The sequence below is a fragment of the Pelodiscus sinensis genome, chromosome 4, assembly GCF_052426305.1.
Source record: "Pelodiscus sinensis isolate ZL-2025 chromosome 4, ASM5242630v1, whole genome shotgun sequence".
NCBI lineage: Eukaryota > Metazoa > Chordata > Testudines > Trionychidae > Pelodiscus > Pelodiscus sinensis.
In genome coordinates, this window is record NC_143055.1 from 43765713 (window position 1) to 43789463 (window position 23751).

At 41.9% G+C, this 23751-nt stretch overlaps 1 protein-coding gene across 6 annotated transcripts in view; it reads right to left on the reverse strand.

Annotated features, from left to right (window-relative positions):
- PDS5A (PDS5 cohesin associated factor A) overlaps positions 1-23751 on the reverse strand; it is a 152618-nt gene that overhangs the window by 76869 nt on the left and 51998 nt on the right. For all 6 annotated transcript variants that reach the window (XM_025187940.3, XM_075930551.2, XM_025187941.3 and 3 more), the window contains exons 3-8: positions 15638-15841; positions 15313-15399; positions 12482-12579; positions 11875-12001; positions 5503-5583; positions 2713-2853 (exon numbers count right to left, since the gene is read on the reverse strand). In XM_025187940.3, the coding sequence (XP_025043725.2) occupies positions 2713-2853; positions 5503-5583; positions 11875-12001; positions 12482-12579; positions 15313-15399; positions 15638-15841 (738 nt within the window). The remainder of the gene's footprint in view (positions 1-2712; positions 2854-5502; positions 5584-11874; positions 12002-12481; positions 12580-15312; positions 15400-15637; positions 15842-23751) is intronic.

The following is a 23751-nucleotide window of genomic DNA, read 5'->3' on the forward strand; positions in this document are numbered from 1 at the left end:
GCTCTGGTGTGCAAGGAGAATGTGAGGAGTGTCTTTCTCCTTCTCAGTCAGGGGCTTCTTACTTTGCTTCTCACTTGTGTGCGGCCCCCGACTGATTTTTCTGGGGATCAATGGTCCCTGATCCAAAAAAGGTTCCTTACCCCTGCTCTAGGGGTTAACAGACTATGTTTAACAAGTCAGCAAAAGGTTGGTACTACCATACACAGTGGTTTTCAACCTTGTAACCACAGACTGTGTCTAAAATTTCCAAAGAGGTCTGCATTTTCATCTGACATTTTTTTTTTTTTTTTTTTTTTTTACAGATCTGCAAATGAAGAAAGGTTGAAACCACTGGTGTAGGAGAATCAGCCTAGGTCTGCCCAGCTGGGATCTCACTGGAGCGTCACAGCATGCTCCATGTAGTGTTTCCTAGGTCTAAACTCCCAGGTGTGATGGGTTCAGGGTAGGAAGGAGTGGCAAATACTGCATTTAAAGGACATATGAACTAGCTCAAGGCAGTAGAGGCACTTTTGGTGGTCATCACTAACTAGGGGCAGGGGACAATTCTTAAAGCCCCAAATCATGGGCATAGTTGGAGTCACATGCTAGGAAGCAAGATATCCCTGGAGGTGGAGAAGAGTGCTGCTCAAAATCTACATTTTCATGCCACAACTCTCTTTGGGTTTACCTCTGTTAAAGAAACCACCCAGGGTCTGAAACATGAGATATTTGAAAGTAAAAGCACAAATCAACCATGCCATTACTCAATGTAAGGGAATAACATGATCCTAAATTTATATGAAAGTTATAAATGTGCCATCTCTGAGGCACAGAAAAACTGGCCACTGGCCATGCCTTGCTACCCCCACCAGATCATCCTTTTCCCCTCTCAGGAGCCTCCCATTCAACAGCTGCATGCCTCCCAGCCCTAAAAGGAGGGTTCTCAAACTTCAGTGCACCGCGTACCCCTTCTGACAACAAAATTATTAGATGAAGGGGGAACAAAGCCTGTGTCCCACCACCTTAGGAAAGGGAGGAGGGGGCACAGCCAAAACTTGAGCCCCACCATGCTGAGCATAGGAATCAAAGGCAATGCCCAAGGGCTTCAGTCCCAGGCAGAGGGCCTCTAACCAGACCCCACTGTCCAGGGCTGAAGTCAAAGCTTGAGCAAAGGAGATAGGCTTTGACCCCAGCAAATCTAATCCCAGACCTTACAGCCCCATTAAAATAGGGTTGCAAGCCACTTTGGGGTCCCAGCAAAATTTCAGTACTGCTAACTTAGACACAGAAGTGATTGTCTTCTGCCTGCTCTCTCCTCACCCTGAGTTCCTATACCCATTAGGGATGTAATAGTATAGTTGATTAATCAATAAGTAAAAGCTTATAGGTTAATGCTATAGACTATGAATGTGAAGGACTAGTCAGCTATCCAATAAGCAAATGTTTATTGGATAGTTGACAGGCTCCCCACTCCCCTTGCTGTCTCTATCAGAAAGAGGTAATGGCGGGGTGAGGGATAATGGGGGAGAGATGGAGGTATTTTAAATTGGCAGTGTCGCTTAAAGCCTGGGGCCAGATCCCGGGCTCCACGTGGTGCTGCCACTTTGAAATGCTGGGTGCAGCCCGGGGCCAGCTGGGGTGTCCCCATGTTGCACACATCAGGCTCCTTATGGCATTTCCAAGTGGCAGCTGACCAAGGGCTCCATGTGGCACTTTCACCTTTGAAGTGTAGCAAACTGTATCGACTATTTGATTAGTCAATTAGTCGATATTTAACATCCCTACTATAGACTACATGCATTCTCTTCCCTTCTCCCCCCACACACCCACCCAGGAAAATTTTTAGCAAGCTGACCAGCAGGCTGTCCCAGCTTGCACCAGGTCCGGGACCTACACCTGTTGCTGCCCTGCATTTAAAGTGTATTAGGAGCTGGGTGGGTGGGCAAACCCTCCCCCCAAACAAGGGCTGCTGCCGCCCCAAACTGCTGCCTCTGTATCAGAAGTAACAGTACGGGGTGACAGGCAGCCAGTCTACGAGGGGAGCTGTTTTTTAAACTGGCTCCTCTCGCAGACTGGCACCCCCCGCTGCTACTGCCTCTGATACAGAGGCAGCAGCACAGAGTGGCACGGGGCTCCTCTGGAGTGGGTCCGGATTGCACTGGGGCCCCAGGGACTACAGAAGAGTTGAGTAACCGGTAAGAATTCATGAGGTGAATCGACTATTCAATTAACCGATGTTTAACACCCCTAATATCCATGACTCTCCAAATCCCAGGAGCCTCAGACATTGAAGAAGTAACCTCAAGTCTGTTCCACTTCATACATTCCGAAGAGCTCAGGCATGGATCAACAGCCACCATTAGCAAGAATCTTTTGGTGCAATGAGTATATGCATACCCATAGTGAAATACACATAGGGACCAGGGACTTTAAAAAGAACTGCAAAATCAAGTACTTTTGACATTCACATCAATACCAAGTGAGCTTATTACACTACATAGAGGAAAAAAAATCCTTTGTTAAAGGAAGACCTCCAGATTTTCCACTTTAACATGCCTGTTTATAATCCTATCTCCCTTATTTGATCAAATTAAAATAGCAGCCTTATGACAAAGTGTAAAAGTGCTGGTGTTCCAGTTAGCAACAAAAAGAAAACAGTTCTTAAATCTGTGACTCCCAACTTCATATTCTTCATTTACAAGTATTGAATGCAAAAACTTCACTGTATCTTACCTTCAGTTTGAACTCAAGCTGTGGCATGACGGACAGCAACAAGTGAGGATCGATGGCAAAAAGCTCTTGTATCAAATCAAAGACATGTTCTGACAAGTCACTTACTGAAGACTTTCCCAGTACCAAAACCTGGTTAAAAAACTAGAACACACACAACCACAAAAACAAACAACAAAAATGTTATTTTATGCAGATTTTTTCCCATTTATGCAAGTACTCAAGTTTTGTTATTTTAAAAAGGCATTGTACTGATCACTTACTAAACACGCTAATTCTAAAACAATGGGACCAATACTGCATCCATTGTTAAATCAATAGGAATTTGCCTAAAATAGTATGGTTTTGGGCCCGGAAAGTCTAAAAATCAATATCTGTATTCCAATTTATCTGACCTTTATTAAAATCAATTAATTCATGAGAAACTGATAAATTAAAAAGCAAATACCTATGATAAAACAGCATAACATTCCATAACCTAATAAAAACTAAAAAACAATAACTTAAAATTCATGATCATCCATCAAAATTTAATTTTAAAAGATTAAGGAACCATAGCCAAGCATGCAAAAGTACTTTACAGTACTGAAAGAAGTCAAAGGACTTTAACACTGTCTAATTCTTTAAGAATGAATCTAGGTTGATATAGTGTTGTCAACACTCATGATTTTATAAAACATAACCTTCTTATACACATACTAAATAGAATAATAGAATTATTGGGTTGAAAGAGATCTCAGGAGGTCAGAGTGTCCAACCCCCAGCCCAAAGCAGGGCCAACCCTAACTAAATCATTCCAGCCAGGACTGTGTCAAACTGGGACTTAAAAACCTCTAGGGATGGAGATTCTAACTCCTCTCTAGGTAACCCATTCTAGTATTTCATTACCCTCCTAGTAAAACTGTCTTCCTAATATCCAACCTAGACCTCCCCCACTGAAACTGGAGACCACTGCTCCTCCTATTTCCTATTTTAGATTAAATTCTAACTAATCAGAATAAAACCTAGCTATAATTTTGATTTCGCTGTCATGAATCCTACCTCTGTAAAATGGGCTTATAGCTAAATACCTCACAGTGCTCCTACAGAATCAGTCATTATTTGTAACACACTTGGGGAGGAAGGGATGTCTGTGAGGGATTCAGGTTACCAGGTGTCTGGCCAGAATGTCCAGTTGAAAAGGACTCTGGTGGCTGCAGTCAGCACTGCTGACCAGTGTGATCAGTGGCACAGCAGAGCTGAGGCAAGCTCCCTGCCTGCCCTGGCTCCCCATAGCTCCAAGAAGTGGACAGCATGTCCTTGTGGCCCCTAGGTGCAAAAGTGGTCGGAGAGGCTCCATGTGCTGCCTCTGCCCTGAGTGTAAGTTCCACAGCTCCCATTTTGCTCCAACTCTGAAGCCTCCTTCACCCACACGCCTTGTCAGAGCCTCCTAAACTCTTGGCCCAGCCAGGAGCTCTTGCTCCCCATATCCAGCCCCATCCCAGAGCTCATATCCCCAGCTAGAGCCATCACCCTCCTGACACTCTCAACACTGCCCCTGCCCAGTAACAATGAGCTAATGAGGGTGAGGGACAGCAAGCAATGCAGGGAGGAAGGATGGAGAGAGTTGGGCTGCAATAAGAAAGTTGACAACCCTACAGGAAATGCTGCAAGTGCTAACAGAATTCTACTACTACTACTACTACTAAGAACAACAAAGTACTGCCTAAACTATAACAAACAGCGAATAGTCAGCTACCTCTCTGAAACTGCTTAAACTATGTTGCATTTTCCCCGCAGATATTTTTGAAGCATCAGTATCAGCATATTATCTATTCATCAATATATCTATCTAAGAATGCATCTGTCTGCACATTCGTTTGTTCAAGAACTCCTAAACCTGGGGAGGAGCACACAAAATCCAATAGCCTGGGCCCCACTAAGATCTGGTGCGCAAAGGGTATGTGGGGAGTGTCTTTCTCCTTCTCAATTGGGGGCCACATCAGTGAGTGTTTGTTTGGGGGAAGGGGATTTTGAGGGGGGAGGTTTGCTTTTCACTTGTGTGCAGCCTGTGACTGATTTTTCTCTGGGTCAGTGGCCCAACATCCCAAAAAAGGTTCCCCACCCCTATCCTAAATGGTAAGAGCTAGGGCCACCAAATTTGGTATGCAGCTTCCTTTTATCATAACTTAAAGCAAGGTCAGGGTTTGCTTGTGCCTGGACACCTGGAAGCCCCGGGAAAGGGACAGTTTTCCCTAACATGCAAAAGGACAGACTGCTTTCAGAGGAATACGATAGGGGAGAGGCCATGGGGGGCAGCTGAACCACCAATGGAGTGGCCAGGAGGTAGGGGCTTCGCCATCTTGCCTACCAGAAGATTACGTAAGTAGGACCAATGTGTGTCTGGCCTCTGGGAGAGGAGGAAGAAAGGTGACACCCCCTCACCCTGGACTGAGCCAGGAAAGAGGGAAGCCTCCCTTGCCCAGGATCAAGCCAGGAGAGAGAGAGGCTCCCTTCGTCCCAGGCCAGGCCAGGCCAGGGAGGAGGGAGAGAGCCCCCACTAGCCTTTGGGGACAAGCTGGCAGGTGGGGTGCACAGTCCCCATTGTCTTTGGCTGCATTCAGGGAGAAGCTGGTGGCTACTCCCACCCTCTGCCCTGAGCCCCCTCTTCAGTCCCTGCCCTAAATACTGCACCATCCCATGCCCCTGGCCTCCTGCCCTAGAGCCCCCCACATCCCAAATGCCCTACCCTGACTCCTGCACCATCATCCCACACCACTAACCTCCTGCCCTATTAGTGCATATATTACGTACATTGGCGATACATGGTTCAATAGTCTGGACAGTCCTTTTCAACAAGACTTTTGCAAGATCAAATGCTTGTTTATTCAGGTTCTGGAATAAAGAAAGAAGAAATATCAAATGTAAAAAGACACAGTTTACTTTAAAAAGCATCTTTTAATTTTTTATTTTAAACAAAACCATGACAAATGTCTTTAGTACGAGATTTTATAAAACAAACCTACTTATTCTCAAAGTTACCAGAGCTCTATAATGTTAAATTTATTACACAGCTCCAGATTTAGAATATGATAAAAACACTTCAAATAGATCTTAACCAGAAGCTACCTACTCCTCACACCTCCACTAAGAACTCACCATACTTGTGATTAAGTGTAGTTACTATGCTTAATATTGAATTTTTTTCCATTTCATGTTCTCATGAAAAAAATAAAGCCCACTTTGATAACTAACACCAAATAAGCCATGCAGTGGACAACTATTCTAGCTTAATAAAATATTAAGCATACGTTCTGAGCACTTAATTTTCATGTGCACACTTGTGGTAAAATTTACCCTTGTGAAGATGATCAGGCTTTGGATTAGTGTTCCATACATGGGTGTTTGTTAACCCTGTAAACCTGCAAGGAATTTTCTACAGGGCTTGTGCCAACTGATTATAATTCAATTCTTAAATATTTTTAAATATATCAAAGGCATTATACCCCTCAGTTTTCATGATCAGCTGGAATTTTCAAAGTTCATCTTGAGCTGCATTTGGGCCTGAAATTTGTCATGCCTAAAAGAAGACTATCTTGCAAAATTGTAAAAAGTGAGTAAAAACTGTTAATGGAAGCTATTTTGCAACCAAACTAGAACCCATACAAAGCATTTTATTAATTTAGATATAACAAGATACTCTCTATCTGAAAATCATTTAGTCTGAAAATTATGACCTCTTATAAAAAACAGTTATGACCATAGTGTACTTTCTCCTATTTTCAGGGCAACTAAACGTATGTGAACTAGCATTCACCTAGTGCCACCAGAATGACAGATGCCCTGTCCTGATAAATCTTGAGCAGGACACTTTCAAAATGGCTAGCTCTTATTGCTTCGAATAAGATTGAGGCCACAGGCCATCATCTCATCATTCTCCATGAGGATGATGTGCATTTCTCATTATCCCAGTAAAAGTGAAGCCAAACTGCCCTCCCAGAAAACGATAGCCCCTTTTGCAGTCATAACAGTGAAGGAGCACTGTGAATAACTAATAAGTGGCAGTGGTCATCTTTGATAAGTTGACTCTAGAGCCACTGTCACACTAAGAACAACAGATGGCAGACATTTCAGAAACGGGCAATTTTTTCTGGATTCCTCTAAGACCGTGTTTCCCATTTTTTTTTGACCACGAACCCTTTCAAACTCAGAAAAATTTCAAGGAACCCCCTAGCCAGGGATTAAGTTTGTCGAACAAAAAACACACCCAAACACACACAGACTGCCAGTACACCACAATTGGTAGTAATAAGATGCTAAATACGGTCATGAGATCACCATTCATTTAAATTCAACGTATTGAATATAACACCATTCATTTATATTCACAAAAATCATATTAAATATGTACAAAAAATAAAACTATCAAATAATATTAATTATATTCATAGTTTTCAATGTGAAGAGTGGTTTTTCTTCTTTTCTTGGCAAATTCTTTTTATATTTGGTTTAATACTAGAAAGTTGGATACGCATATCTGGCGCAGCATTCAGTTGATTTCTGTATTTCGTTTTCGTTGCTGCATAGTTCGAGAACCCAGTTTCACACAAGTATGTACTGGCAAAGGGTAACAGCTGACGAATTGCGTGTCTTGATAAAGATGAATATTCTTGACTTTGACATAAGTCACTCCAAAATGTAATCAGAGAAACTTCTTTACATTTTTGTATTAATTGGCCATCTGAAGCGATTTCAATTAGGTTTTCATAATCTTGTGTAGAAAAACTGACTGGCTTTTCTGTTAAACTTAATGGATTTCGAATCCAGTTATTGTTGTCATTGATGTTTGGAAAATACTTAATGATGTTCGTGTATAAATCGCAGAGATGATCTGCAATGTCGCTGCGAATATCTTCATCAAGTTTGTATCCATTTTCTTCAAGGAAATCATTCAGATTTGGTAAACAATCCAAATCATTTCATCCTACAGATGAGATCCAAAACTGTAGCTACCGTGACAATGACAAAATTTTGTCTTTCGCATTAAAAATATTTACATTCTTTCCTTGCAGACACAGATTTACTTCATTTAGTTTTGTAAAGATGTCTGAAAGATACGCAACTCTCGATAACCACAAAAAGTCTGTTAAACGATCAGACAGTTGGAATTTGTGATCCATCAGATATGCGGAGAGCTCATGACGCAATTCAAATAATCTAACCAGCACTTTTCCTCATGGTAGCCACCTGACTTCTGTATGTAGAAGCAGGGCTGTGTGCTGACTACCCATATCTTCACACATAATTTTGAACCGTCTTGATTGTAATGGTCGAGTTTTTATATAATTAATAATCTGTACTGCTTCGTCCAACACATTTTTAAGACAGGGAAAAATATTCTTAACTACCAGAGCGTGTCTGCGGAGAATGCAGTGACTGCTGGTGCAGTTTGGTGCTACATTTTTTATTCGTGTTACAGCGCCAGCCACTGTTCCTACCATTGTTTTGGCACCATCACTGCACACATCAACACATTTTTCCCAGCTTATTTGATGTGTTTTTATAAAGTTATTGATACAATTGAATATATTCTCACCAGTTGTACTGGTTTGCAAAAATTCACATAAAAGTAAGTCTTCTTCAATAGAACTATTAAAATCATAACGGACAAATACAAGCAGAACTGCAAGACCTGCAACGTCAGTGGACTCGTCTAATTGTAATGCATATGCATCACATAAATGCAGCCGAAAAATAAGCTCTCTCTCGATGTCAGCAGCAAGATCATGAATACGTGTGACAGTATTGTTTGATAGTGGCACAGCCTCAACTTTTTTACTAGACTCCTGACCCAACATACACATTACAATATCTTTTGCACATGGTTTTATGAGTGATTCCCCAATAGTGTGTGCTTCTCCAGCGAGCGATATACGATAGCTTACTTTGTAAGATGCCTCTGTTGCATTTTCATTATCAGATTTGGCAATTTTTGACATGAAGAGTTTACTTTTTTCAAGCGATTCAAGCTTTTGCTTAAAAAAAACTAATGTCTTTATCTTTGTATTCTCGATGATTTGTTTCAAAATGTCTTCGCAATTTAGCAGGTACTAAACAACTATTAGATAATATTTTGTTGCACACTACACACTGGGCACCTGGAGCATCTTCATTTCCATTGCTTGTGAATCCAAATGCCAAATAGTCCTCACAATACCTGCGTTTCTTATTAGTCAGCTGAAATTTTTCATAATTAACTTGAGCTGCCTCAGTATTTTCCTTGCTGGTTTCAGTAAAAATATTGGAGTTTGAAGTACTCACTTTTCTCTTTCAAGTTCCTTCTTTTAACCAATGATCCATGGGGAATTTTGATATTAGATTGAATTCTCAGACGCGGGAGATGTCTGAAAGGGGAGCGGGGAAGGAGCCAGTGTCTTTGCGCGCCGGGCTCCTCTGTCTCTTTATGGGCGGGGGGAGGGGAGTGTTCGGGTTCTCGTGGAACCCTTACGTTCGCTTCACGGAACCCCAGGGTTCCGCGGAGCACCATTTGGGAAACACTGCTCTAAGAACATTGTTATTCAATTTGTTACTGAAGAACAAACACACAATTACGCCTAACAGCAGGAAAAAATTACCAGTTGTAAAAAACCCTTTAAATGTGGCTATTGCATAAGATTTCAGGGAGTTTTAATTATATGGGACGTTTGAAGACTTTTTTATTCTTTTTTGAGATCATCTGGGACAAAATAGGTCTGATACTGCAAGTCACATTTCCTAAATTAAATATGAGAATTTTAACTCATTACTGAATGAACATATTTATTTATAAATTATTTAAAACATCATTGTGTAGACCACGAGTGGGCAAAAAGTCCTCCAGGCGCCAGATCCGGCCCGCCAAGAGAGTTGATCCAGCCCACGGCGGCCTTGCCGCTCCCCCCACCCTCAGGCCAATCAGGGTCTGGGGGCAGGGGGAAGCATGTGAAGTCTCCTCACGCCCTACCCCTGCACTGCCAGGAGTGCGTGGCATTTAGAAGCGCCACATGCTCCTGGAAGGGCAAGAGGAAACTTTGCATGCTTCCCCACCCCCAGGCCAATCAGCGCACAAAGGAGAGGGGAGGGGGGACCACACAAAGTCTTCTCATGCCCTGTCCCTGTGCTTAGAAGTGCCCCATGCTCCTGGCAGGGCGGGGAGAGAGTTCACCCGCTCCCCCCACTCCCAGGCCAATCAGGGCTTGGGGCAGGGGGAGTGTGCGAAGTTTCCTCCTGCCCTACAAGGAACTCAGCACTTAAAGTCAACTGCCAGCTGCTGCTCAGCTGGTGGTTGACCAAGTGTGGTGCTCCCTTGCAGGATGGGGGCAGGGGGAGAGAGACGTCACATGCTCCTCCTCCCCAGGCCCTGATTGACCTGGGGCAGCAGGGAGAAGCATGTGAAGTCTCCTGCCTCTACCAGGGGCTCAGGCACCTAGAGGGAACTGCAAGCTGTTCTTTCTGGAGGGAGGGGGGAGAGGAGAGAATGTGCACACTCCCAATCATGGTCTGTGGGTGTGGAAGCATGGAAGTGTCCTGACACCACCCCTTCTCCTTGAGACCTTGACCCTTCTGGGGCGGCTCAGGGCTGCTCCAAAAATTTCTGAAGTGGCCCCAGTCAAAAATTATTGCCCACCCCTGGTATTGACAAAGAATAACTCTTGTACATGCTTGGAGTCCTTATGCTTAGCAAAGAGAATATACTCCCTTCTTTATATGAAAAATCAACTTTCATTGCAGTCACAGTTAGCGAGTGCCACCATTTTTTTATTATTTTAATTTAATTAATCAATAACTAGAAATGGACGCCCAGAAATGATACTTGTCCTAATTGCTGAAATTTACAGATAAGCTCGATGGAAAGGAATGAAAAGTATGGGCATTTCTTCAAGGGAATTTTATTGGTCAATGTAAAAGGGAAGTGGGGCTCAGAATGCATGTGAATCCCAGGGCGCCCGTCTAAAGGCTGGCGGGCTTATGCTCACCTGAACCTCATTTAGCTACCTTCCAGAGATGGATGTAAGAGTTCAAGTGGAGATCATGTGACCAGATTAAAAGTTATAAATTCAACCTGGAGATTAGATATTAGTAAGAATTTAGCAATCCTGCTGGAGGATAGGTCAGAGCGCCCAAGCAGAGGGACTGAGACCTGAAAGACAACAGGAGCCTGCTGGGGAGAGAAGCCTCAGCTGAGACACCTAGAGGAAGATAGGCCAAGAGGGGAAGAACCCTCAGTTGGGAAGGGTTTATACATAGTATTTATGTAGCCCACTAAAGGACTGAAAGACTACTGAGTCCAGAGAAGAGGTTGGAAAGAACTACTGAAACCACGGAAGAAGACTGGAAGTTCTGCTGTGAGTTAAATATTCTGCTATTAAGCCAGCCTCCAGAAGGGAATAGTCAATGGAAAATCAGCTGCTGAGGAGATTTTGACTGATAAGGTAAATTAAGGCAAACAATAGGTCCTGATGCCTGATCCCCTCCTATCATCATTCATTTGCATAACAATCAAGATATGCCACATCTTTTCATTAAAAATATTAAAACGTAAGATTTAAAAATTCTAGTTCAGCAGCATACTAAACTAGCCTGCAAGAGCCTTGACTCAGGGTACATCTAGACTGCAGAGCTTTTCTAGGAAAGCTCTGCCGTGTCTAAGGAACACGTCTTCTTTTCTGACAAAAAGTTGGAAAAGCCAACACATTGTCTCAGCATCCCTGTAAACCTTGTTTTACGAATTAGAAGGGCTGTTCCGAAAGAGGGCTTTTTCCCCTGAAATTTGTCTCCGTGTAGATGGGCCAGATTTCAGAAAAGCCTCTTTCGGAAGTAAATCGGAAAAAGATATGTAATTTGTGTATCGCAAATTGCATTTCTTTTTCCAATTTATCTTTGTAGTCTAGACATAGCCTTAGTCTCACTCCTCTAGTGCACAACTTGTGGGGTAACATGTAGACTACTGTGTCAGTCAGTCAGTGGTAACAACTTTGATATAGTTTAGGAATGACATTAATAAGTTCCAAAGGGGAGTTTTCAATCCATTGCTGCAAAGCTAGAAAAAAAGTACAAAATGTACAAAGAGATATAACAAGATAAAGAAAATAAAATCATGCTTGTGCTGAAACAGTTAATGTTGTAACTGTATTTTACTTTGCAGACCTTATGTGCAGGAATGAGGTTAATGAGAATAGAATCCAGAAGCTCTTGAGTTACTCCATCTCCCTCCATGATGATAGAACTCATCAAATCCAGCATGTGCATTTGTACTTTCTGGTTGTGGCTATTACTATAAAGAGGAAAAATATATATTAAAATTCAGCTTCCAGACATCCAAGTGGCCAAGAAAATTCACATCCTAACAGTGTTTTAAAGAATAAATGGATAAACAATTAACACTATTCACCTTTCACTGACCCACATTTTTCACATCTATGAACTCTGAAAATACTTTTTCAATCGGTCTGCCTGACTTTTTCCAATCGGTCTGCCTGACTTATATAAATCTCAAAACACTTACAAAATAAAGATAATTAAATCTGAACAGAATATTATTTCTAGTGTCGCCAAGCAATTTAGGCTAGTTAGACAGAGCACATGTAAAATGAAATATTATAGATATGGTTTTGCTATTTGCTATCCACAAAATGTCCTCTTTTGGAGATTTTATTACAATCTATGAGCATTTGACTACTGAATGCATAAAACAGTCTGCATGGACAAGGGAGCTAAAACCAATGATAATACATATTAGAATAATTCAACTTACTTGATGACTGAAAAAAGTGTCCTAAAGAGCTGAATAAAAATTTCATTGCAATCTTCCAACTCAAAGCAGATGTTGTAAGATTTAACCCAAGCTAAATTCTATAAAAACAAAATAATAAAACATTAAAAATAATAATAGAATTACTACATTTAACTGAGTCACACAAATTACATAAGTCTAAATTCTGCTAAGTAAAATATGAAAGAAAAGTCACACTATACAACTTATTCTGTAAGCTGGGGGGAGAAGGGGGGAAGGGGAGGTACTATCTCTGTGTTTGTATTAGTGCCTAACACAATGGGGCCTTCAATACAATACAAATAATAAAGTCATGATGAAAACTAATTAAGGACAACCCAATTTCATATGTGTAAATATAGGTTGATAGAAAAATTCAACTACAGGTTGAACCTCTCTGATCTGGGACTCTCTAGTCCAGGAACATTTGTGGTCATTGGACCAGAGAGTTCCTGGACCAAAGAGCCCCAGCAACTAAGAGTGGGGGCTGGATGGGAATGCAGCCGTGTAGGGTCCAGCTGCCTGGAGCCCAACTAGGGGGCTGGGAGCCAGGGGTGCCATTTCAGATTTTGATGGTGGGGTTGCACAAACCAAGCACCAAATTGGGGGGGAGGGGAGAGAGACTGATCCCATTCACCCACTCCCCTCCCCACAAATATCACCTCTTTCTAGGGCTACGAAGGTACTGGAAAGCTTTTAAGGCACTTAAAAGCCGGCTCCCCACAGGCATCAGCTCCTGCCTTCCCCCCGACTTTGCACAGCAAAGGAGATGGAGGAGAGTGCATGTAGTCAATAGGATTAACTGAAAAGCCCAGACTTATCAGTTAACCATGTAGTCAGCTACACATGGACATCCCTATCCCCCACGCTTTAGTAATTTCTTTTCCAAGCTGAAAAGTCTCAGAACCAGTCTTCTTAATATCTCTTCATGTGGAAGCTGCTCCTTATCCCCTGTTGCCCTTTCTGAAACTTTTCCAAATCCAACACATCTTTTTTCGATGGGTGACCAGCTCTGCATGCAGTATTTAAGATGTGGGTATACCATGACTTTATATAGAGGCAATATGATATTTTCTGTCTTATTATCTATACCTTTCATAAATATTCTGTAATTTTCTTTTTAGTTTTTAGACAGCCACTGCACATTGAACAGATGTTTTCAGACAACTATCCACAATGATTCCAAGATCTTTCTTGAGTGGTAACAGCTATTTTAGACACCATCATTTTTGCATGTATAATTAGGATTATATTTTTTCCATGTGCATTACTTTACATTTTTCATGTGCATTATCTTGCATACTGAATTCCATATGCCCCTCTGTTACCCAATCACACAAAAGTTTGTGAGATTCCTTTGTAACTCTTTGCAGTCTGCTCTGGACTTAACTATTTTGAGTAATTTTGTAGTATTTACAAATTTTGTCACCTCACTCTTTACCCTTTTTTTCCAAGAACATTTGTAAGTTTAACAGTACTAGTTCAAATGCAAATCCCGGCAGCACAACACTCATTCCTTCCCTGCCCCCTATCTTTTAAGTAGAGTACACAGAAAAGTTTTCATTATGATCTTAACAATCCTTCAATTACTTAAATGACCAGTCTTTTGTTATTCTTAATCACCTGACTCCCTCTTTTGATAACAAATTTCCTGATCCAAAGGTAAAGCTGCAAGCAGCTCAAACCGTTGCATTTAAAAGCTGTCTCTGGAGTCAGGACATGCAGCTTTAAGCAGACCCCAAATCCAGGGGTTCAAACTTTATGCGGGGGGGGGGGGTAGTAGCCTTATCTTTCCTCAAATGGCACCCTTGCTGGGAGCGGAGCCAGACCTGTGGTCGGGGGCAGGGAGTCTAACCAGGGCCAGAAGCAGAGCCTGGTAGCTGGGGTTGGCAGATGTGAGCCTTGCAGCCCCCTGGGGAAAGGCCGGAGGCCAGCAGCAGCAGAGTCCAGAACTGGCCATTCCCAGTCCAGCAAGTTCCCTTGTTCGGGACTGGTCAAGTCTTGAGGGTGCTGGACCAGAGAGGTCCAACGTGTAGGATAGCCATGGTTGTAGGATCCATCTATGCTATCTTCTCTCATTTTCACAGAATCACAGAACGCTAGAACTGGAACAGGCCTCCAGCAGTCACCGAGTCCTCACGGCAGGACCCAGTACCATCTAGATCATCCCTGATAGATGTTTATCTAACCTGCTCTTAAATATCTCCAGGGATGGAGATTCCACAACCTCCCTAGGCAACTTATTCCAGTGTTTAACCAATTTTATGAAGCAATTTTTAATTCAGGCTTTACAAGATAGTTTCTACTCACAGTCATGACCTAACTGTACAAGGCTAAACCATTTTAAACTTTTTTAGAAATAGATTTTTAAGCCAGCTTAACCAAAATTTATATTAATGTCCCAGTGATCACCATAAACAAGTTTGCAGTTCAACCTCTGTTTGAAATGGTTGGGAAAATTGTAGTGAAACTGAAACCATGTAAAATACCTCATATGAAAGAACCAGATCCTTGGTAAATTTTTATGTAAAATCTAATGAATGAGACTAATTATGAATAAAAGACAAAATTTAAAACAAAATAATATTATCCTGCTTCTTAATCTATGGGCGACACTGTGCCCAGCACATAGTTGTAAATCAAACTAAGCTATAACATCTAGAAGCAATAATTCAACTGTAATCTAATTCATAACATCACAATTTCTACAGCATGTCAAAGAGTTCCTAAACATGCAGTCACAGGGAGTCTGATACACTTCATAGGATTATGGGGCAGATATTGTTCATTAAAAGTTCCAATAATTATATTACCTCTAATAAGTAAAAGTATCGGTTAAATTGGGGGCTTTTAGTGTCTTCTAATCCTTTTAACTGTCTTGTAATAAACAAGAATATGTCCTGTAAAACAAAAAGGGTAAAGTACAATGTAAAAATCATCAAATAATCCTTCTGACATTACTATTATAAATGCACCCAACTTAATTTGATGGTATATACCTAACTATTAGTAAATCTAAATGCCAGTATATTAAAAAACTTGATCATATAAAAAAAGTGTATGCTGGATCCTTTCATTTGTATGTATAATTACAAGAGAATTAGATAAGGAAAATGGCCTCTTAAAATTGCATTTTACCTTAAGTTTATCATGGGACGTATATGGTGCTTCTGGAGCATAGATTCGGAATATATCAGCCAAGCAACATGCTACAAGGAGACGCACATCTTTGTTGGGATTCCTGAGGAAGAATTCAGATGCAAGATGCAAGGCTAATGGGAGATACTGCTGTTTCTCATCTTCTGAGTCCTGGTCCATGTCCATGAAGGTTTTTACTACCATCTAAGAGTTAAAGAGAGAGGGGGAAAAAAAAAGAAAAAAGACTTAAACCACTTTCCACTTTCATTCATAATTGCTAAATAATGCTTTCTAAAGGAATCCAACACGATCCACAGTTGTTCCACTGCCTAATTATTAGCATTAATGTAACGTCTTGGTTAGGACACACTGCAGAATAGACATATAACTTTTAAAGACATTTTGAACTTCAGACCATTACGTCAACTCTTAAAAAGTTCTCACACGTGAACAAAAGCACAGAATAAATCTTAGGTCTTGTCTACACTATTGGGATAAGTTGACCTAAGGTACTCTTCTTCAGCTATATGACTCCATGTAGGTTGACTTACTGCCATGTCTTCACTGCGTTGCGTTGATGGATGATGCTCTTTCATCGACTTCACGGGAATGAGAGGAGTAAGGTGAGTACCTGAGTTGACTGGAGAGAGCTCTGCAGTCAATTTAGTGGGCCTTAATTAAATCCTCTGAATTGATCCCTGGTGCATTGATCACAGCTGCTACAATCCCCAGTAAATATAGACATTATCTTAAGCTCAGAAAAAAAAACTGTACCCCAAAACTTGTAGCCAATGCAGAGAAGATGCGAGACTATGGCCACTCATAGTTTCTCCACTAACCCAGACCTGCTTCAGTGTAATTTAGGCAGAACTATTTCACTCGTATCAATTGCATGGGATTGCCCTATAGGCTCAGGCGCTATGGCACCACCTCTGCCATCCCCTATGCAAGGGCTAATAAAGGCGGCCTAAGAGGGCAACCTTATGTTTGACTTCTGCAACACCCAGAGTAGAATCATTCCCCAGCCACGTACAAGACTTTTAGGGTTCCTTTATGCCACTCACGCCCTTTTACCTTGTCTAAATGGGCCAGAGAGAGAGTAAGGTGCCAGCTTTGTGTCCAAGACTACGTCCACTACAAATCTGCTCTTTGTGTGTACTCAATCATACCTGTTTACGCATGACAAAAAATACATTTCCATTGCTTTTCAATCCTCTTAGCACAACTAGCAGAGACAGCTCTGCACTATTCAGTCTTATGCGTTATCAACTAAATTGTTCACTAAATTCCAATTAATTATGCTTGTGCAATTCTACTGAATGCAATGTGGTTGTACAGTTTTAATGGGGGCATAGTTTGGAGACAAAGATGTTACAAAAGGTATAACCTTTGAGGAAGAATGGTCCAGTGGCTATTAAGGATGCTAAGTAATGGTTAATCAGCTCATCAAGTAGTCGATGGAATTTTCATCAACTACTCAATTAGTTGATAAGGGTATATGTGCTTGTTACCACTGATGCAACTCTGCATTTTAAATGTAATAAGATCTGCCAGGCTCTTATTACAAAGTGCAGAGCTACAGCAAGGTTAGCTCCTAGGGGTGGCGTAAGCTGGGACTGAGCAGTCCCAGCTTGCGCCAGCTCTAAGACTGCTGCAGCTTTCCCATACCTGCCCTCTCCCCCTAACTGTGGAGACGGTGCTAGGGGAAATTGGCTTTTAAGCCTTGCTGCCTCTGATACAGAAGTAGTAGGGGGGAGAAGAGGGTGTGAGTGAATAGTTGAGTAGTCACTTAACTAGTTGCTTACATCCCTAGTGGCTAGGATATTAATCTAAAACCGTGGTCACCAACAGGTCAATCGCGATCTACTGGTCGATTGCGAGGGCTCGACCAGTCGCTCGCGAGGCGTCCTGTCTACCCCGCCCCCATTTCCCTCCCACCCCCGAGAAGCCCCACTACTTACCTCAAGTGAAAATGGAGGTAGTGTTGGCATCCCGAGGATGGACAGAAGTCCCGCAGCTTAGCGCCACTTCCAGGGATTCCAGAAGTGCGCTAGCTGCTCTGCTGGGTGTACTGCGGGAGGGAGCATTGGCTCCCTACACCGCACAGGAGGGGTGAGTCAGCCCCGCGGGAGGCGCACAGAGGGTTTCCTGGCAAGCCCGGGGGGGAAGAGGGCGGTTGGCCCTGGGGCAGGCGTGCGCACGGGGCTCCCTGCGCGGGAGGGGGGGTTGGCGCTGGGACAAGCGTGTGCGGGGCTTCCCTGCGCGGGAGGGGGCGGGGGGATGCGTCGGCGCCACGGCAGGCGCGCGTGGGGCTTCCCTGCGCCCCGTGGGGTCGGCCCTGGGGCAGGCGCATGCTGGTTTCCCTGGGGGGGGAGGAGAACCCTGGGCAGAGGGGAGATGCAGGGGACTCTCTGCCTCCACTGGCACCCCACTCCCCAGCTCCCACTTCCCAGCCACAGAACTCTGTCCCCACTCCCCTGTCCCCAGCTACAGAATGCTGTCCCCACTCCCCTGGCCACAGCCACAGAACTCTGTCCCCACTCTCCTGTCCCCAGCTACCAAACTCTGTCTCTATTCCCGTCTCCACTCCCCAAACTCTGTCCCCACTGGCACCCTGTCCCCTGCTGCAGAACCCTGTCCTCTGCCCTCCCAGCACCCTGTTTCCTCTCCCCTGCCCCCAGCCACAGAACTATGTCCCCACAAAATGTATAATAATAAATGCTTCATTTTAGATTTAAATAGCATAAATAAAAAACAGACCATTTATTTCATAACTATAAACACGTGATTTTAATTTTATGTATTGCATAATTTAAAAATAAACTGTTTATCAGAGTGTGAAAGTAAGGGCTAGGGATAGCAAGTGATGGACAGGAGGAGAATAGAGAGGGCGGGGCTTCAAGGAAGGGGCAGGGCGATAGATCTTTGCCTGTTCTGAGATTTAAAAAGTGATCTTGGGTGGAAAAAGGTTGGAGACCACTGATCTAAGACATGCGTTCATTTGCCATTATGCCAGATGACCAGTGTGACTTGAGCAAGTCACAGTTACTCTACACCTTAATTCACTATCTGTAAAAAGGGGATAACAGTTTTTCCACTCCTTACAATGGTTTAGTGAGGATAAACATATTAGAGTGAGTGAAACATTCAAATACCACAGCAATAAAGAGCATATAAATATAATAGATAAAGCTAAAAAGACAAAATCATAGATCCTCAAAGCCAGTAGCAGGCTCCCTAATGTGGATGTACTACTTTAGACTACACTGAATTCTTTCCTCCAGTCCCAGCGGGGACAGAGACTTTCAACTTTGCAAAATCGACCAGAAATCAACCATAATAGATGCAACTTCATCTCATAGTATAGATATGGCCTCTAAAACCTCTCTCCTCCTGTCCACACTAAAGTTTCAGTTGATCTCTCTTACAGCCTCATGGACATCTTGCTGTGACCCAGTGCAACATGGCTAAAATTGAGCTCTTAATCTTCTCTTTGCCTACTGCTAAACTGCTACCCCCTTTCTCTGTCACTGTGGACAGTGCTGCCATCCTGTCTGTGACTGAGACCATAACCTGGGCATGCCTTAATCTGAATATGAAGGCTCAGAGAAAGGGCCATGTAGAGCCTTTCCACATAACATCTGTAAAACAGGGACTTTCCTATCCACTTACAGAGTTAAAATTCTTGTGCTCAACATCTTAAGTCACTGACTACATTTTCTTTTCCACTCTGAACAAGCTATCCTTTCTATCCATTCAGAAGGTTGCTACAAAAACTATTGGTTACGTCACCCCTCTTTATTGTATGCCTCCACTGGCTCCCCTTTTTCTATCATATCAAAGATACCTGTCTTCACTTTGAGGGTGGACAAAAGTCAATTAAAAAAAAATTTTTTTTAAATGGGATTTTTTTATATAAATCTGACTTTTGATAACAATAATTTTAATTAAGATACATTATAGCTCAAAGATATCATCGTGGATTAGGGATTATAAATTTAATTGTATAATATGAGACAGTATAGTCATGTACTGTTTAAGAAATGTTTTCTAAATAAATTCCAATAGTTAATGGATTAGGGCCCCAATTTTATGGGGATCCTAAAGGCTTCTGTATATTATTTAGGTTAACTTTTCTATCTACCCAATGGACTCAGTTCTCAGTCTAGAACACACCATGACAGATGCTTAGTTTTGCAGTTCTCCAACTGCGGATTTGTATTTCCAGAGATAACACGCTTGTTAACAGCAAAAAATGTTTTAAAATAATTATATAAGTTATACAGGCCTCAATCCTATTGTCTCCCTGCAAATTTGTGTACAGAGTCAATCCCTTACATCTCAGAGTGTGAAGTTTTAAAAATTTTAATGAAGAAATGACTGTTGGGGGTGGAGTAGGGATGTAAGCGATTAGTTGACTACCCAATAAGGATAGTCGAGTAGTCACTTGATTAGTTGCTTTCCCCCTCTTGCTGCCTCTATCAAAGAGAGGCAGCAAGGGGGAAAAACAGGAGCTGGTGCTGGGGGCAGCCAGCTTAAAAGCCAGATTACCCCAGCACTGTCTCTCTTGGGGGTAAGGGAGGAAGAGGCGCAGCAGGAACCCGTGCCTCTCCCTTTGAAATATACAAGAGCTGCCATGGCTCTTCTACATTTCAAAGGGAGAGACGCAGCGGGATAGTGAGCACCTTCCTTATTGACTAATCGAATAATAGATGGAAATTCCATCGACTACTCAATTAGTTGATTAATCAAAATTTAACATCTCTAGAGTGGAGTAGATCTGGACAAGAAGTAGTCTGTAAATAAATGTGAGAAGGGAGAGATTGGCAGTAGTAACAAAAGTGAAACTGTGGAGCATATTCTAGAAGTCTTAAGGTCTTTCGGAGTGTAACCTTCATTGATTTAAGATCTACCATACCATTCTCTCACTAGAAGGGAAAACCTATAATGGCAGCAGGCCGTAAAAGAGACCCAGTCTGGGAATATTTAAATAAAGTTCCTTAACCTGTGGGTTAGACAGGCCTGCATGTAAAATGTGAACAGAGCAACAAAGAAATGCAATGCCTGGTTGCCTGAATGAAACATCATCATGAGAAGTATTCCTTCATAGGAGGAAGTTGCGTTGAAGATAATGAAAGGAACATATCTGAACATGCAGGATCTTCAGGTGGAACATGTTTTTAAGCATACTTCTTTCTTAAGGACTATCCTTGCATTCTTATGTTTAAGCAAAAAATATAATTGTTACTCTATGGCACTATCATTTTTCATGCAGTTGTGATAAAAATAAATAGCTGAAATAGGCAGACCTTCCTTTTACAATTTCATCTTTACAGTAGTGCTGAGCATCAGTGAATGCAATGAGTAATACTAACTGAGCAGAATGGTAATAATAATAAAATAACTATATTGATTTATTTTGTTTAGGAGACTCCCTCCTCAACATACAGGTTTCTGAAGACTATCCACCTTCAAGATCACTATCATTTTCTATAGTTTGAGTTATCTGCTAATGATAGTATTTCAGTCATATCATGTATGTTACATAGCCACAGTGTAGCAAAAAGAAATAAAACTCCATCATCCAGAAACAACCATAGATAAGCTAGTAATAAGAACCAGCGGATTAAAAAATAGGTAACTGATGAAAAATTGCTGTTTGTTTATGCAACAAACTCTCCTTTCCATCTGATTGAGAACCCACACTTCATTAACATGGTTTAGTCATTAAATCCAAGATACAGTCCACCCAACAGAGCAGATGTTGCAGGCAAATTGCTAAGATAAAGTGTATGAAAGAGAAATTGAGCAGTGTGCAAAAAGTCTAGGTAAAATTGTTAACCTGAGTCTTGATGAGTGGAGCAATGTCCACAATGATCCTGTTTCTGTGATAACAGAAGAAGGGACTGTCTCTCTTATAAAAACAACTGATGCTCCCTTGCCATCTGCTGCTGCCTCCAGCCCCCTTACCATGCCAGCCCTGAACAGGGCTGTCCTCCCCCATCATGCCAGCCCCAGACAGGGGCCAGTCCCAACAGTGGCTGCGTCCCTCCTCTCCCTGCTATGGTTCTGGTCCTGGCTGCAGGCCCAGCTAACTCTAACCCCAGCTGGGGCTGAGCTCCTTGCTGCCAGCCCAGCCTAGGCTAGGATTCTGAACCTGGTCAGCTGGGTCTCTCTGGTCCAGCAATATCCATGATCCAATGTTGCTGCATCAGAGAGTTCGATCTTCAGAATAATTATTCCCTTGTATTTTAACAAGATATGGAACCATTTTTAAAACCTAAAACATTGAGTTTCCAAACACTTTTTTAAAATATAAAATATTTTAGTGATTTCTCAGGTTAATTACTTACATATATAAATCCAATATTGAAGTCTGACAGTGACAAAAGCCAAGAAATTCCAAAGTTAAAAGCAGTTAATTTAAGTGTTGAGAGAAATGCACAACAGCAGGAGTGCTTTATAGTCACAAATCTTCAGTGCCAGACCATTTTTAATGAACTTACTTTTCTGCAAATTATAAAAGGTTTTCTTTACTTGAGTTATCAGTATTTTAGCTTCCATGGTAGCAGGAAATACATTTGAGTTCAATTTTCATTCTATACATCCTCCACTCCTTTGTTAATTAAAATTAACCTATTTTCCATTGGTCTTAAGCTTTCTAGAACACACCTTTTCAGAGTTAAGCAATACAGATATTTGCAAATGGGAAAAATACAATTTTTCCCCTCATCTTCTGATTGAACAGATATCTATTTTGAAAAAGCTATTATTGTTTAGAAATAATAACCTGACCAGCAAATTTAGATTTTATTCCAGTCAACAATGACGGCACTAGATCAGTGGCTAAAATATTGGCACATTTCAATTTTTCAGTCAAAATTAAAGCTGGAGTGAAGAAGGAAGACACTGGGTATAATATCTGTATTCAAACGACCTTATTATGCAGAGGCATTCTCAAACTTCATTACACCATGTCACCTTGTGACAAAAAAAATTACAAAAGGCCCACGACTGGTGACCGCCATAGTTCCAACCCCCGCACTCACAACCATTTTTTTTTTAAAAGTGCAGAAGGGACCAAAAACTCGACAGCGTACAGTACCTATTGTAAATGATGGTTCAAGTTACGATGCCCTCGACTTATGACACTTCCCCCGGAACCAATCGCGTCGCAAGTCAGGGGCTTCCTGTACATCACAACCCCAGGAGTGACAAGACGCCTGATCCTCCCCAAGTCCTATGATTCAGGGCAGAGTGGCCAAAGCCAAAGCATTGGCCCCAGCATCCTGTGTGGGCTTCAGCCCCAGGTGAGAGACTATAATCTGAGCCCTGTCATTCAGGGCTGAAGTCCTCGGGATTTAGCCTGGGGTGGTGTGACTTGGGCTTTTGACTTTAGTCCCGGGCAGTGAAGCTCAGGCTTCAATTTCACTCCCCAGCAAGTCGAAAGCCAGGCCTGGCAAACTATCAGGCTGCGGCACATTTTGGGGCCCTGACACACAATTTGAGAACCACTGTGCTAGCAAAAACAAGCTGTCAACTATGTTAGTTGTTTTCATCACACAGCAGTATTACTATCCACAGAGCAAAGAGTAGAAACATAAGAAAAACATATTCATATGTTTGAAGTACTACAGTAGACTTCCGATAATCCGGATCCTATGGGACCTAGGTGGTGCCAGATTATCAGATATGCCAGACTATCAGGAGGTATTACAAACTGTTTTTTTTTTAATTAATATATTATATATATATATATATATATATATATATATATATATATATATATATATATACACACACACACACACACACACACACACACTGTATACATTATATACTGTATATAAAGTGTTCTTAACCCTTTTTATTGTACATACTGTATACAGTATACTGTAATGTTTTAGTTTTTGTAAGCCTTTTTTACCCTTTTTGCTCAGTTCAGCTGCTGCCGCTGTTACCTTGTGACTCATTTTTTGCCAAAGCTCACTCACTAGGTTCTTGCCATTTTGATGCCGGACTATCAGGAGTGCCGGACTATTGGATGCCGGACTATTGGAGTTTTACTGTATATCATTCCATTTCTATTCCATTCCTGACAATTAAATTCATAT